Source organism: Haliotis asinina, chromosome 1 (genome assembly GCF_037392515.1).
Source record: "Haliotis asinina isolate JCU_RB_2024 chromosome 1, JCU_Hal_asi_v2, whole genome shotgun sequence".
Classification (NCBI taxonomy): Eukaryota; Metazoa; Mollusca; class Gastropoda; order Lepetellida; family Haliotidae; genus Haliotis; species Haliotis asinina.
The window spans coordinates 52,484,033-52,501,158 of NC_090280.1; the positions used below are offsets into that span (position 1 = coordinate 52,484,033).

The window sequence follows — 17,126 nt, forward strand, 5'->3', positions numbered from 1 at the left end:
GTCGTACAAAAGTTCGCTGTTTCCTGATGACACTAAATATTTCCGTATGTCATCATTCAGGAAATTGTTTTGTGACCGTTTCCTGTGTTGGAACAGCACGGTTGACCAACGTTCAAAACTAAAACAATAGATGTTGGGAACACGATCTTTGGCAAAACTGACACCATCAACTACCATTTGTCACTATGAAGTAAGTTTCCTGATTTTTCACTTCGATCTCTGGTCCACGAATCCAGCCCTGTCAATGTATACTAGAACCTCAACCTGACAGAACCATGAACATCAGCCGCAATCACTATATGCTGGGACCTCGGCCTGATGCTGTTGATCACTGGATTGTCTGGTCCAGACTCGATTATTTACGATTATGTACAGACGTAAAACTAAACTCAGTCACACACTCATTGTGTGGTTTTAGTGTTTCAATACATTGCCTAATTCATTGGCTCGGTGAAATGATTGCATGCCGCCATCGCATCTCCGCTGTATCTATATATGTTCATGATGTCATTCTCTGGGTTGTCTGGTCCAGGACAGATTATGTACAGACTTCCGGTACATGGCAGCAGTAGGAATAAACGCGGCGTTAAAACCAAAGGAATAGATCAGAATTTCTTCACAACAACTAACCTCGTCTACGAAAGTGATATTTATAGGATGTGAAACGAGCTTCCCCTTTTATGGCAAGTTTATGTTCCATGTGAAATAATGTTGATTTGTCAACAGCTTTAGCCCTACGAATTTCTTAAGCCCATTCTTAAGACATTGGCTAAATTCCAAGGTAGGAATTCCTAGCGCAACGAACGTCTCGTGAATAAAGGCCAATGAGGTAGGAATGTTACGTGGAAAGTTTCGAGATCTTAGACTTAGGAGAGAGTTGAGAAACGCGGTCCAGACAACTGGCGTACGTCAATGTTAAAGTATGGGAGGTAAGATCGCTTTGTACAAAGACATCCTGATGTTCATTAGGCAACTTGTATAAACTGTTTCGGAGCGAATTGCAAACGAAATGAATGTGGGAAGAAAAGTCGTGAGTTCAAACACTTTTCATTTGGATCCACGTGTCACCTTCTATTTACCGATGTTCTTTTTGAAACCAATTAAAAAAACACCAAACAAACAAAAACATCATGTTGACTTGTTAACATCATGTGACCCGTGAATACCCGGGGTAGAATACCTCTTCAGCAACCCAATGCTTGTCCTCCTCTACACGTCGACGTTTCGTTCCGTCATCACTGGCGGTGATAGCAGCTCAACACCCAGACACTGACAAGTCTAAAATATTCAATATTGTGTATTGACCAAAGAGCAAGATACAAAGATTCACAATCACAGTTTTGTTCTCCCATTTTCGCAGCCATGTTTAGTTACGTGTATACCCACTATAAGAATGAATGTCTGTAAGTGTGACTGAATCTACTACAACACATTAACACGTGCTAAACTTCCCCAAGTGTATTTCTCTTGGGTGGGGGTGGGGTGGGATAGGGGTAGTAAGAGAGAGAGAGAGAAAGAGAGAGAGAAAGAGAGAGAGTGAGAAAGAGAGAGAGAGAGAATAAAACTGTTCCTCCCGCGTCACTTTTTCTAACGTAATTAATAAAAGTCCTAGCGCTCTCATCGCTTTTGATAAAAATGTGCCCGAAAAACGTTTATTTTTTGTATCTAAAATGTCATCCCATTGATGAATCGGCTTGGATCTCCGAAGACTATGACACTTGGTAAGTTTCCGGATGGATCGCGACACCCCCACGAACACAATATCCCATCGTGTATACTACACGCCGAGATAACGGAAATAATAATTCCATTGTCATGCAGTTTAAACAAAGGAGAATGGCTGACATCTCGCCACTCGGACGTCACAGCCCTGGCTGGGATTACGATATGCATACACGCAGGTTGTGAGATCAGAGGAGCTGTTGGTGTTTTTTAGATGAGTAAGTGAGTGAGTTTAGTTTTAAGCCGCACTCAGCAATTTTTCAGCTATATGGCGGAAGTCTGTAAATAATGGAGTCTGGACCAAACAATCCAATGATCAACAGCATGAGCATCGATCTGCGCAATTGGGAACCGACGACATGTGCCAACCACCCGATCCCGTTAGTCACCTCGTACGACAAGCAGACTCGCCTTTTGTTTCAAGCATGGTTTGTTCAAGGCCTGTTCTACCCGGACCTTCACGGGTCGTTTTTAGATGACAATAACAAAACACGTATGATTTTCTGGAGGAAAGTGTATACTTTGTTGACCATTTTATACACATCTTCTTCGAGTTCATTTGAAGATCCTGGGCCAAGTCGTTCAGAACCTAACACTTTGACGTGTACACATGAATATAGATTATACACACAGTGTTTACTAAATGAGGTGTTACGGTGTTACTCTTATCGAGTTACGTTCGAAGATCATGCTTCTATTGTGGGTGTGCGGGTACGTCAATTTCATGGTGAAACATGTTAAATATGTATGTCTGTCAAAGCACATTGATTTGTACTTTGAGTAAGTTTGAATTGCTGAACACTGCTGCTATTGATGATGATCATCGTGAAGATCTGGAGATTTTTTAAGGTGGTGTATGACTTGAATGTTTAGAATTGTAAAAAAAAAAAAAAAAAAAAAAAAGGGGGGGGGGGGGGGGGGGTGGCTAAAGTGCCGCATTGGCTGCTTGGTGGACACGTTCATTAGCAAACACCCAAGTTGGCACGGATGAATTTGAACTAAACCTTTTGGGTTGAAGTGAGTAGATCCTGGGTGCTATGGGTTTTTTGTTGTTACTTTGGAATGCTGTTACAATGCCAGGAATATTGATTGGTTGTTTTGCAATGTCTATGATTTAGTTTGCCTCTTGAGTTGTGATGTGAGGGTGCCGAAACAGGAGCGCTGTCTATCTGGGTCGCACCAATTCGTCTGGTGTTCATGTAAGATGTTGTTTTGTTTGACAAAAACATGAATCAGTACATGGTAATAAGGGAACATCCAAATCCCGTCACCCTCTGAAGGTCTTACCTCATAATCTAAGACCAGTGGGAAACCTTACCACATATAAACATAGCATGGAAAACACAACATTAAGCATCTGGGGGACTTGGTAGGAAGTCATAGATATCACTTTATTACATTGTCAAATATACAGTTTGGTTCAGTCACAGTTCCTCGTGCAAAGCCATACATCTGAGAAAGCTGGAGGTGAATCTGCCCAGATGATCACATTTCATTTTAATATTCAATCTATATTAGTATTACCCGAGGGGCGGTGGGGTAGCCTGGTGGTTGAAGCGTTCGCTCGTCACGCCAAAGACCCGGGTTCGATTCCCCACATGGGTACAATGTGTGAGGCCCATTTTCTGGTGTCCCTCGCCGTGATATCGCTGGAATATTGCTCAAAGCGGCGTAAAACCAAACTCATTCACTCACTCACTAGTATTACCCGCTGGTCCGGCCCGGTCCGGTCCCGGGTTTTAGGAAGACCTCAAAAGGAGTGAGTATGGTGCCGCGTAAACACCAGACAAGCCCTTTTTAGCCGAATGCTAAAACTTGACCCGTGGACCCGGGAACAGGTGTTATATGTTAGTATTTAAATAAGACATAGCACAAAAGCATCGCTTTCAAGTCCATTTTACGCTTTGAACCTTGACGCTTTTCTTTCTGGACGCTGACCAATGATATTAAAATTTACTTGATCTTCTGTCGTTTTGACATCCAATGCCAACTATACAGATAAACAAGTCCAGTGTGCAGTGTACCTTCCAACCTTTGCTGGGCAGTGGGGTAGCCTAGTGGTTGAAGCGTTCGCTCGTCATCCTGAAGACCGGGGTTAGATTCCCCACACGGATACAATGTGTGAAGCTCATTTTCTGGTGTCCTCCGCCGTGATATTGCAGCATTATCAGTCACTGTTTGATGGACAAATAAACATCCGGCGATATAAGCAGCGACGGACAATATTACGACATGACTGAAACCCTGCTATGACACCAGGTGTTCACTACATGGATACTTACAGATCTCCTGGTCCACACGGAACATGAAACACACGTGTCTAAGAAAGTATCAGCTGCAAAACTGATATTCATCATCGACCAACCAAACAATTTGCAATGTTTCAGAGGAACCTAAACTCGGATGCGATTGTAAAGTTTAGAGTTTCTTGCCATTTTTTCTCTACCAATACAGCTAGTATCGGCTTATGTTCAGAGTGCCGTTGTAAAAGGCGATCTTAGTGCTAAGGTGACCGTTACTCCCATACCTTAACATAGAATTAAGGTAGATTTTTCGTTGAGGTTTGTTTTGTACAGCAGCGCCCTCAGCAACTGGTGCGGTAAAGCATTTCTGCTTAAATACTCTTGTCGGATTAATGAATATGGTTTATATTGGGACTCAAACGTTGGGTGTTTTTTTTTTGTTTTTGTTACGTGATGAGATGTCTAAATGCAGCATGTTTAGTTGTTTAGTTTTTTGTCAACATTAAGGCTAATTATAAACACATGTCCACGAATTGAAAACGCAACTTGCTGAATCCTCATTGCTTGTGTTCATCTCTTCGTTTTAGACAAGAACAAAAGTCGCACTGAATTGTCTCCCTTAGACTAAAACGACTCAAATGCATTGGTCTACACTCGCCCGTTTCTGTAACAACCAAGAGGAGGCTATTTGTCTTGTCCCGGATATAAGACGAGTTGGTTACGAATAGCTTGGATTCGAACTACGTATTTTGATGCTGTCTTTAAGTCACAACTAATTCTAAAGGCTGGTGTAGTTCGACTTCCGACTGCTGTTACGTCTGAAGTGAACTATACCAACCAGAGCCATGGACAGAATGAGGAACCCACCAAGCAGGTAGAGTTTTACATACTGGCACAGTTGGTTACTATAGATGTACGCTATAGTAAAGCCCATCGCTTGCAACGTCCTGAGATTGCCGAAGGCAGGCCCTTGTTTGTGCGTGAACACAACACCCATGAGAGCTGTAAAGAGAGAGTAGAGTTGGTATGTGATCATATACTACGAGAAGATGTCATGCCTCTGCTCCCTTGACATTTTCGTGGTACAATATCAAACATCCAAATGCACCAGTAAGGTGTTCTGTATTTATAATATACTCTCTTACCTTGCATTAATCTGAAGGTCCCGAGCTTGGAGAAATTAGAACCGACAGGATTCAATATGGAATCGGGGGTGCAATTCGGTATTTGTTTACGTCATTCGTATTGCACCCCTGTATTCTTATCCTTAGTTTATCCCAAGTCCCGGGTATTTAATGTATGATAGCATGGCATATACCGATAGTCATGTGAACAATTTGAGTTTCCAACATGTGGACAGAGTTTGTACAGAGATCCGCCATTCCCGGATTGACTTACTACTTTACGGCCAGCGTTACAATGCTTCACGGTCAAGGTCACAATACTTCACGGAAGAGGTCACAATACTTAGCGGTGAAGGTCAAAATACTTCACGGCCAATGTCACAGTACTTGTCGGCCAAGGTCACAATATTTCAAGGTCAGGGTCACAATGCTATGGAAACAGTTCTTCCATCTTCCTTTATAACAGGGTGACACTGTCTAAGACGTTAAGTCACTCTTCACAGTGACGTCCCTTTTGCGCGCCAAGATACAATGATCCTGAGCTAAAGTCTCATGTTGTCCCACAATGACCCTCAATATCCCACATTTCGGGCTTTCGAATTATGCTGAAACCCCATGGTATAACTAAAATAATGTTGAAAGCCATCACAGATCATCTAAGGATGTGGGGTAGCCTAAGGCAGAGGTGCCTACCCTTACGATTTCTCCGTAATTATTACGATTTTACCTTCTAATTATACTGTAGTATATAGTAATACTACGATTTCACGACTGTCAAAAATTCAAAATTACTTTACAAAATTACTTACAAGTCAAAACGTGTAACATAAAACAATTTGCAAAGATTCACGAAGCTTTCTCCAGTTACTGCGCTTCCTGAAATCAAGTGCAACAATTATTTCCGGAGTGCATCATGTTGGCAAAGATCGTGTAATTCCGATATGTGATTGATCCACCACGTGACACCCGGGTTTGTTTCTGATTGCTTGTTAAAGTAGGTCGATAAAGATCGTATATTTCCCCCATTCAAATGCAAATTACTGAAAAAACGTGTATTTCCCATCACTTATTACTGATGGGGCACTTTTAGGGTAGGCGCCTCTGCCTAATGGTTAAAGTGTCAGCTCGTCATGCTGAACACCACGTGGGCCCAGTGTTTGAAGCCTATTTCTGTTTACCCCCATCGTGATATTTCTGCGTAAAACCCCACTCTCACTGACATGTCTAAACTCACCCTCCCTTTCTTGTGGATGCACACCTTAATCATCTAGTACAGCCCATGTAAAACTGGTTGGGATCAGCAGGGCAAATAATTAATAAATATGACGGAAAGTCAAAACAATTACCTGCACTCTGTGTTTGCCACACAGCGTCAGCAGTTCCCCATAGACCAGTCACCGCGAAGAACACCACCTTGTTGCTAGGCGCTGGTTGCCAGAACAGCATGGTCAAGATGACGGCGATGTTCACCGCAGCAGCAAAAAAGAAGAGGACTCCGCGGCCGACGTAACGACACAGCCAGCCCACAACGGGGGAGCCGATGGTGTTACAGACCCCGAAGCAGATCATCGTATACCCGACCCAGTCGATACCAAGAGCACACGTCACGAAAGACTGAAACCAAGGTAAGTGTTTTACGATGAACACATCTCTTTCGCCACCTTCCATAAACTCGGGCACTTTATCTCTGTTCTATCTTGATCGACTGTTAACTCACTATTTTGTACGAGTGGGTGAGTATGATTTACACTTGGTTAGCAGAAGCATAATTATAATAAAAGCTTATCTTTTTTCAGAATCAGTCATTTATGGATGTCCCGATACAAGCTAGATCATTGCAGACTGAGGAATAAATTACACACACTGTCAATCAACACAACCTCTTTCACGATGCCATTTTAGAAAGTGGTCAAATGCAACATATGTCATATCTGGGATTTCACTCTCTCAGTAAAGTACAAATTCTAGTACTTTTTTTCGCCACCGCGATTTCCACGTGAGGGTGTGGCTTCGAATCCCGGATTGGACTCAACCAAAAAAAGTACTAGAATTTGCACTTTACTAAGAAAGTGAAATCCCAAATATGACATACGTTGCAACCTCTTTCACATGGAGTCATGTAGAGCGGCCTTAACGCCATTCCCACACCTATCCCTTGACATTGTGTACGCCACAGTCTATACGAATAAGACGTAAAGAGGGATAAGACATCCTCGGTAACCAAGTGTATGGCAAAATATTATTGTCTAAACAAAACAATCAAGTGATTGATACAAAGAGCACCGTGCGATGCAGTCAGGTAGCTAGTCACAAGCCTTCAATCTACAGGCGCCTCTTACATTGATAGGTATCTGTGACCTAGAATTCCAGGGAGATTTTACCATGGTCATTTCAGAGCACAGACATGGCGATTGTGGAGAAATAAAAAAAACAGCCTGCGATTTGAGCAAACTGTGGTAAGAGGGCTGACTGTTGTCGGTGAGTTTAGATGCAACGTTGTGCTGTATTGGTTAGGTCGTATAGCGGCGAGAGCTTACTTTAGTGGATGTGCGAAGTCAGTGATTGCCGTTAAACACACTGGAGTTTATAACGATGTGAGGCATGCGTCTCTTGGGCACAGTGTAACCCTGAAACGTTGAGCACGAAGTGGGTGTGTGAATTAGCCATGATCCATATGCCAGTGTCATTATACATGTGATGTCAGTGCCCACCAAACAAAATGTATGTTGATAATGCCCCGGATATGATTTCCTAACGCCATGGACAACTGTTAGGTGAGATTAAGTTGAAAGGCAAACAGAAGCAATGGTTTGTCCACTAACCGAGTGAGAGAGTGAGTTTAGTTTTACGCCGCACTCAGCAATATTCCAGCTATATGGCGGCGGTCTGTAAATAGTCGAGACAGGACCAGACAATCCAGTGATCATGACCAACAACATGAGCATCGATCTGCGCAATTGGGAACCGATGACATGTGTCAACCAAGTCATCGAGCCTGACCACCCGATCCCGTTAGTCGCCTCTTACGACAAGCATAGTCACCTTTTGTGTCAAGCATGGGTTGCTGAAGGCCTATTCCACCTCGTGACCTTTACGGGTTCCACTATCCAAAATCCTTCAGTGCAAATGTTGTAAATCATGGGATGAAGGTAACTCCTACCACTACATACCGGTGTTTCTGCTGCGTGTTCCTTCTTTTCTGGTTTTCCGTGTGTATGATTTACCTCCCAATCTATATCAACCTGAACATCGTGTGCCCAAAGAAGTGTTTTGATAATTCAGATCAATGGTAAATATTAATACTAAAGATCTATACTGAAGATCTTTAGCTGAGATCGATTGTCAACAACACTAGTAAAAACCTATACACAGAACAACTAGTTAAGATGAATATTATATGTAAAATCGACTGTTTGGATCAACTTTGAAGATATTTAGTTACAATCAACAGTTCAGATTGATAATGAAGACACATAGCGAAGATCAATAGCTTCATAGTATGAAACTAAGATCTGTCGTTAAGACCAATAGTAAAGACCTATAGGTAGGATAAATAGTTAAGGCTGATTGTTACGATTGTTATTGAAGACATATAGTTACAATCAGAGTTCATATTAACAATGGTCAATCACTGCGATCAATAGTAAAGACACGTGTGAAGACCAATAGCTTCCAAAATAGACCAATAGACCAAAAGTATGAAGCTCAGATCTATAGTTTAAGTTCGATAGCAAAGCTCTATGGTTAAAATCAACAGCTGAGATCGATAGTTAAGATCAATATATTGTAAAGAAAGAAAGTCAAGATCTGTGATTGCCTTGCACTCACCTTTGTATATTCAGCGAACAGATACACCTGTTCCATGCCAGTATATAGACAGAATGGCACCAGCAACGCCATGTTGATGTCGGTCACAAGAAGCTTCAACGTTGACGACATAAGTGCCACAACGCCCATGTCCGTCTCTGATTCTCGTGGTGTGATGGGCTTCAGAAATAGTACAGTAACGATAAGTCCAACCACAACACAGGCGAGATAGATCGTCAGTAACACATACACTGTCGTGTCGTCTGGCTTCCTGGATTCTGCAGACGTCTGATTTGAAACTGGCGGGAGATTTCCAGGACAGTCGTTCGCTCCACAATGCGTAACATCTTCGATTGTGATGTTATTGTTAACATTGCGGAAAACAAGAGAACTGATGAGGTTGCCCCAAATTTGAGTGCTTTGAAACGCCATGCAAAATATTCCGAAAAATCTACTGACCACAGAATCCAAGTTTTCCTTTGTAACTTTGGAATAATCGACAGCGGAGGTAGTTACGTAGACCCCTTGAGCAGTCCAAAGCAGCCCGGTACCTAGACCAATTATTACTGAGCCTGGAATCAAGGTGTATGTCTCCGGGTAATAGTTGGCGCCAACAAACACACAGAAACTTATCCAGGACAGAATTAAAGCTCCTTTGCATCCGGTGAATCTGATGATAGCGGGTGCTAGGATAGAGGTTATAATTCCACTTCCGGTTAGGGCGGCTAGTGAGTAGATCCCGAGATCTAGGTTAAGGCTAGCTTCCAGGTTCTGTAAGCCTGAGAAAGCCGTGAGGGTGAATACCCAGATGACACACAGCGCCGCCAGGTTCTGTCGGACTGTCTTTATTGTCGTCTGCTTTTCGGCATCTGGACTCTTTGAAAGAATGGGTGTTGTGTCTGACTCCTCTCGTAACGCCATAATGCTCCAGGAAACTGCCTCTCAATACACAAACGACGAGTAGAGGTTGTGTTCGTTTGTGTTCATATAAGTGGGCGAGTGTTCATTTGTTTCACTCCACAGTACGTCGTATGCACCAGCTGTACCACGATGGGTTGTCTGCCACCTGGAAAAGGGAAACAGTGGTTAGCCGTAAACGTTACACGTTACCAAGTTACAAGAGTGAATGTGGTGGAGGTTTGGTTTTCATCTCTGGAAATGTTCCCGATTTTGTGTAGGCAAATGAAACAGCTGGAAGTGATCAAGGATTTGACAAATGTCTGAGAAACATTACGAGTCTGAAACTAGTCGCCAGAACACTTCAGGTCCAAAGCGCACCCTAGTTTCCCCCAAAAGTAAGCTAAGTATGCAGGAACTCCAGCCTCGGTGTCAGAAGTGTGTGGACCACGGGATGGATCATGTCAAAAACCCCTGAACAGGTAACACAATTCGACAGTTCATCGTGAGCAGTGAACTTTTCAACTACCACTGTGTATGATCCTGTACTGCCTCCTGGTATAACTGAAATACAACCATGGCATCTAATAGCTTTTCTGACTGATGAGCTTGTGATTCGTACAACAATATCATTCCCGCGGCACTATTCAACTGAGTTATGGAAATAGTGGGAGCTTCTAAACTGGCGCCCATGTTTAGTGAGGCTCATAAATTGAGTTACTAATTTACATTGTGCCTAATTTATTTCTCTAATTAGCCCAGTTCGTTTGAGCGCTTACAGTTCATATTTCTCGTCTTCCTCAGTACGCGGCGCGGGATCGAGTGGTCAGGCTCGCACGTCATCGGTTACCAACTGAAATGTGTGGTCCAGACTTGATTATTTACAAGCCACCGCCATAGAGGTGTTATGTTGCTGAGTGCGGCGTAAACATAAACTCACTTACTCATTGGGCAGGGACAACATCAACATAGAAGAACAATACACCTTCTGAAAGAGAGAATATCCCGTTATATTACAGGTCGTAGAGACACGTTGGTCCTCTGGCTGTATAAGGAAGGCATTTATTGGAGCTGGGATACACTAAAGGGTTAACTCGACAATATACAAGTCGCCGTCAACATTCGCTTTCAGTACTCACAATAAATATGTATGAACCAGTGATTTATGTAAAGTCGGCCTCACCGATGTACTTACATAGTAGACTCACCAAGGAAGCCGAGTCACGCGATAAAATGACAGTGTGTATATAAGGAGTCAGTTCAACGTATTGGTGACAACAACGACTGAGAGAAATTGTACACTACACACACACACACACACACACACACACACACACACACACACACACGCACGCACATACACATACATACACATACATACATACATACATACATACATACATACATACATACATACATACAAAAACTTCTGTTGTAGACTAACCTCTCATACCCAGGGCCTCTTCCGCGCTAACCTTTGACCCCAAGGAAATGGACTTTCGATCAGCTGTCGAACAGACAGCTGAGACTTGACCATCAAACTGAAAGTCACATTAACAGCGATCACTTAGTGAAAACTGTCCTATTTACTCACCCTGCATGGTAGGTAGTTCTGTCTGTGTGGCAGTCTGTCCGGTGTCTACTCGCGCAGCTTGAACACCGCGTTGTCTCGTAAGCAGACTAACGGTCGCGTGTCCTGGACCTTAAACCCGCAATAAATAGGCCGCTGGCTTGTATAACCGTGGTGAACGACGACCACCACATGTCTGTAGTAGTGAACACTGACTGTAACCCCGTACACAACCAGTTTATTTCTCACCTCACGGCACGTCACGGTATCTTGACCACGCCGCCATTGCTGTAAGTATCGGGGTCGTGTCAAAAGCATAACATGGTATTTTGTATGGTCAGATAAGGGACGGTCCCCTGCGTCTGTGGGTGAGTTAGTAATGTGAGTAACGCCGCTGTTGGCGATATTCCAGCAATGTTACAGCTGGGGTCGCCTGAAATGGGCAACACACATTGCACCCAAGTGTGGAATCGCACACGGGTCTTCAGTGTGAGGAGAGAACGCTTTGCTACTAAGCTACCAAACAACCCCTGAAACTAATGGGCTGTCTGATGACATATGCCAACCTTGTCATCGAGCTTGACCAACCGACACCTATAGTGTCCTCTCACGACAAGCATGGGTTGCTGAAGACCAGTTCAAACCCGGATTGTAGATGAGTTTCACTACATTTTTCGCTGCCCTGCCTTTAACGAATCTAGAAAAAAATTAATACCAACCAAATTATTGAAACACTCAAACATTATATCGTATAAAATTTTGTTTACTTGTTTAGATTTTACTTAAAACTTAGCAAAGTTTGTGAATGTTATCTCTTCTGCTGTAAGAACTGTCAGGTAACAGACATGTCATATCATCAACTGATTTGTTATAATATATTGTCATACTCTGCCGCCATTTTGACTGTATGTAAAGATTGATGTGTGTACCATGTACTCTCATACCACCATTGGTGGTCTTTGGACAATAAATGAAGTTGAAGTTGAAGTTGAAGTTGAACGAACTAGACTCTCGTACAGACCCTGAAGTATATATATATATCCAAAAAAGCCCACGCAAGTCTAGAAAATGTGATAAGTCTAGATTTCCTTAGCTCCAGAAAATGAAGAAAGTCTCAGGGCTCCATTTCATAATATTTTGTTTTTCACTATGAACGTTTTTGTCAGTAAAATATGTTCATTTCAGAGACTAGCTGTTAGTCTAGTAACGGACGAATAATCAATGTTACTCTCTCTGTGTGTGTGTGTGTGTGTGTGTGTGTGTGTGTGTGTGTGTGTGTGTGTGTGTGTGTGTGTGTGTACTGCATTGACAAGCGAACACTTTAACCTTTGTGCTACCACACTGCACCTTAAGCATATATCAGCAAAATGGATTGTACAGTTACGGAATTGACTGAATGAACATTAATAAAGTGTTATCTATCTATCTACCATTATTGAATACGTACTGTCAGCAAAAACTACAAAGCATTTTCCAGCTGATATCAGGTGACCAAATAAGATATATTCTATGAACACTGATTATAACAGCCTTTAATGCCCTGGAGTAGTGGCCATTGTGAACTGTCAGTCCGTGACTGCTGCACAGGCAACAGATGTGTAGGAATCTTTTAAACTGAAATGTCTATTATGTTAAAAACAGGCGAAAAAATCTCGAAAAAATGTTTATCTGCGAAATCGTATCCTGCACGCAATCATCTTTCTGCCAAAACACAATTTTGTTTTTTATGCGTATTCTCATCATATTGTGACTCAACATCACAAGAAGGACATGGTAAATTATTAATGCACTGAGCGAAATAGCCAGTGGCTCGTTAGGCCGTGGCTAGTAACTATCCAGTCGGGCCAGTACATCTTCACAGTCACGGGCCCGACTGGTGAGTGGACTTTCAAATGATCATGTTGTCAATATATATTAATGATGAAACCCCTGTCTACATACAAGCAAACCTCATAAGCGCACATAAACCTTGTTGTTTCATTCTGTTGCTCGATATTGGTGTGTTTTCAATATTGTTAAGCTCTGATTATGTAATACTTTGAAAGCTTTCAGTAACATGCTGTTCGACATATGATCTTTAGTATCTCACGATGGTCTAGATGTAAAGGTGTGGTCATATGATTCAACTAGCACAGTGACGTGTATATTATTTGTGCATTCCTATTACTCCCTTTAAGTTGTGTTCTGTTGGGGTGTATCACTTACGACCTCCACAAACAGAAGATCACTTTAGTAATTGATAACACATGCACTACGTGTCTTACTGTAGCGTTACCTCATCAGTCTCTATGCATATTTTTCAGCTGCGCTGTCTTCACTTTGTGTAATCCTTGCACTTGTTTATTGCAAGGTATTTTTTGTCAGTAAGGGTTATGTAATTATTCATTCAGATGATTTTCATATCTGCTATTTGTGCAAGCTTGAAATATTGCTAATGTTTTATTATGTAATGACTCATGACATGCACCGAATAAAGACTGGCCACTAATCGCTGCTTCTCTTGGTTATTTTTGAAGGTGTGCGGTCCCAAGCTAATTCCCCGACAACAATCTAGGTATTATAATTATCATAGACCACATATAAACAAAAAAATGTTACTATAAGGTCAAGGTTATTATACTATCATAGTTCTAAAACACGCCACATTTTCCTCGCTCTTACATAAATATTTCTGAGTTTATAGAGTAGAACTAAACGACCCATTTTGTACATTTTACTCAAAAACGAGAATATTGAACGCTGTATATGTTACTGGTGATCTTCATTTTCCAAGTTGTCACATAATTAGCATTGTGTGTTAAGTTTTAAGATTACATGCATGGTCCGCTCCAAGTATATTAATCCGTCAGTGAGATATGCGCTCGTCTTAATTACTAAGTTACTTGATAAGCGTTATGCACTAATCGTTAAACCTACATGTCAAGAGAGAAAAGTAAAGACTACTATATGATAACACACTCGCCGAGAAAACTGTTAGATAACTTTAGTCATTTCTGCATTCTCAAGTCTTTGAAGCTACGCTAGTAATCTCAAAATTCAGATAATCAGCAGTGTAGATGAGTAACATTTGTAAGTATTGTTTAAGGATTACTCATTTAAACGTGCGTCCATATCACGAACTCTGAGAGCATCGGTGGTATATATAACGGCCTTTATTCGGGGTACTTCACTCATGAAATGCACCGAATAAAGACTGGCCACTCTTGGTTATTATGAAGGTGTGCGGTCCCAAGCTAATTCCCCGACAACAATCTAGGTATTATAATTATCCTAGGCCACATATAAACCCTAAAAAGGTTACTATAAGGTCAAGGTTATTATAATACTATAACTGTATGGGTGACTGGGTGGTTGGTTGGTTGGTTGTTTTGTTAACGCTGCACTTAACTATAAGGCTGCGGTCTGTAAATAATCTGGACAATCCAGTGATCAACGTCATGAGTATCGATCTAAGCAACAGGTATACGATGTCGTGTCAAAAAAATCCAGCGACTCTGACTAGCATTGGTTGCTGAAGATCAATTCTAACCCGGATCTTCACGGCTAGTGCACATGAAGGTGAAAACAGAAACGTAGGCTCACTTATTTCAATCTCTATATACAGTGAGTGGCTTCACAAGGTTATTACAAATCACGAAAACTACAAACCACAGTATTAAAATTACGCTGACTGTAACGACACAACGAAAAACAACCACACCAACACAACTGTAAGCATAAAATTAGAAATGTGCGACAACTTTTTCAAATTTCGATTCAGGCATTTTCGTGTTGACCCACTTTTCTTTTTCTGAAAAAAACCTTAGTAAAGATGCACTTCTTGCCTTTAAAAACAGCAAATGAAAAACATGTAAGTAATAAAAGACTCAGCATATTACTTCGCCCAAACGTGTTGGATCCAGATCTGCTGCCACTCACTAGTCAGCGTGCGGCATTAGCATCAGTATAACAATGATCTTTTGTAAACTCAATCGCTTCTCGTCAGTAAATATTCTCTTTCAACTGATATTTCAGTGGAAAGCAGGGACAGTTTGAAAAGAACAGCGGGGCCACACTCTGTGATGGCTATAAATGAAACATGGTTTGTTTATTTGTTGGAACTTCCTCAGCAGGATAATACCGACTTACAGTTTGTTCAGCTTGGCCTGATCAAGGCAATACTAATGCGTTGCGAGACTGTGTCACAACTGGTTGGGTCTGTTATTGTGAAGGAGCGCACCTTTGTGAGTTGATTGTCAGCATGTGAGACATGGTCGCCGTTTGACATGGCAGTGTAGTGAAAACGTGAGAAATGTCCCTTTTTATAAAAGAAGATTGTTTAATGTTTCTCATTGGGGCATACAGGCAGCGAGCAGCAGCATCTGCGTGCAGAGAGTGACTGCCAGAGTGAATCCGATTGTGAAAGTAACTGATGTTGTAAAGTCAGTAACCCAAGCTAGATAGCATATGGTTGTTTTGACAATTGAATCAAGACATGAAATGTTTGTTTTTTGATTGTTTTTTTCACAAGTGTTGTTCTCCAGGACAAGTTCCGCAACGAATCCAAGCATGCACTTTTCGCATAAACGCAACATCAATAACATTCCCTGCCCCCATGTTCGATGAAGCTAACTCGACCTGCAATTTGTGCTATTGACCTCCAGGGTCATGCATATGGAGAGTAGCTGAGGTCAAGCAGAACAAGCTTGCAGGACTCTCCAAAACAGAAATTCGGCAAATAGCATATGGTCCGTACCTATGACATCAAATGTCAAAGTCTTAACCAATGGCGTCTAGATATTGTGAGAACCGTTCCACAAAAAGGAATATGATCATGACTGCTAATTACATCACAGCCACGTTCCGGGGTACCCGTACACGTCTCGTTTGTCATTTGTCTGCTATGGATTAAATTTCAAGCATTTTGTATCAATAAGTGACTGTTAGATTGTATTTATATGTACGTGTTACGACAGATATCTGTGATTTTATGTTGACAATGTTTCGAATGTTAGCCAACATTTGTAAGTACGATTTCACGAGTGTGTGTATGTGTGTGTGTGTGAGAGAGAGAGAGAGAGAGAGAGAGAGAGAGAGAGAGAGAGAGAGAGAGAGAGAGAGAGAGAGAGAGTAACCTCCCTTGAACCACTGACAAGACCAACTTTGAAAAAAGGCATTATACATGGGAAGAAGTGTGGAACTTCCGGGAAAGATCGCCAAATGTCACTGACTCAATAATATTCTTTTTTACATTCCTCGCAGTAGCATAACAACAACCCACTGCTACTTTAATATGGAGTTTGTCCTCCGATAAGCACCACGTCGTCAAGAAAGTGCTGAACACGCCAGAGGCACTGACATGCATCAACACATCTATTCCCATAACAGATACACGTATTACAGAAAAAACGTGTCTATGTCCTTCAGAGATAAATGTGTTTGTTCAACAGTCCCCCAAACAGCGAGTACACATGTACCCAGAACATCTAGTCCTCAAGGTCAGTAGTAGACCTCTACATCTTCCCTGTCAACTCGTTCTTGACTGCTGCAGTATGACTTTGTGATTATTGCCACTTTTAATGCTTAACAAAAGTGCAATACCCACTGGTCCAAATTTATCATCCTAAACCTCTTCATGTAGCCAGCATTACAGATTATCACTGCGGTGATTAGACAGTCCAGAAACGGTGACTGTCTGATTTACATCCATGTTCTCCAGTGGACAAACTAATATTGTTTTATTGTCAAACTTCTCAATGGACCCGTGACGTCACCTTTAGGCCA

The 17,126-nt window shown here is 41.8% G+C and overlaps 2 protein-coding genes across 6 annotated transcripts in view; one reads left to right on the plus strand and one right to left on the minus strand.

The window, feature by feature from the left end:
• Positions 1 to 3,078: 3,078 nt before the first annotated feature.
• LOC137280415 (protein unc-93 homolog A-like) lies at positions 3,079 to 11,673 on the minus strand. 5 transcript variants are annotated; one of them, XR_010956702.1, is made up of 5 exons: positions 11,388 to 11,673; positions 8,918 to 9,962; positions 6,436 to 6,703; positions 3,944 to 4,967; positions 3,081 to 3,776 (listed from the first exon to the last, which is right to left on the minus strand). XR_010956702.1 is itself a non-coding variant. In XM_067811883.1 (5 exons), exons 3-5 carry the CDS (start codon positions 9,815 to 9,817, stop codon positions 4,744 to 4,746), a joined length of 1,392 nt encoding a protein of 463 aa, XP_067667984.1. In that variant the 5' UTR covers positions 9,818 to 9,962; positions 10,738 to 10,781; positions 11,388 to 11,659; the 3' UTR covers positions 3,086 to 4,743. The 5 variants fall into 5 exon arrangements, 3 of the variants coding, with proteins under 3 accessions (XP_067667983.1, XP_067667984.1, XP_067667985.1); XM_067811883.1 differs by adding an exon at positions 10,738 to 10,781 and having other exon boundaries at positions 3,086 to 4,967; positions 11,388 to 11,659; XR_010956703.1 differs by lacking the exon at positions 11,388 to 11,673 and adding an exon at positions 10,573 to 10,646 and having other exon boundaries at positions 3,089 to 3,776.
• Positions 11,674 to 16,378: 4,705 nt separating this feature from the next.
• LOC137293751 (macrophage metalloelastase-like) overlaps positions 16,379 to 17,126 on the plus strand; it is a 167,630-nt gene continuing 166,882 nt past the window's right edge. Inside the window, exon 1 of the mRNA XM_067824475.1 lies at positions 16,379 to 16,382. The gene's annotated coding sequence lies outside the window, so the exon portion shown is untranslated. The remainder of the gene's footprint in view (positions 16,383 to 17,126) is intronic.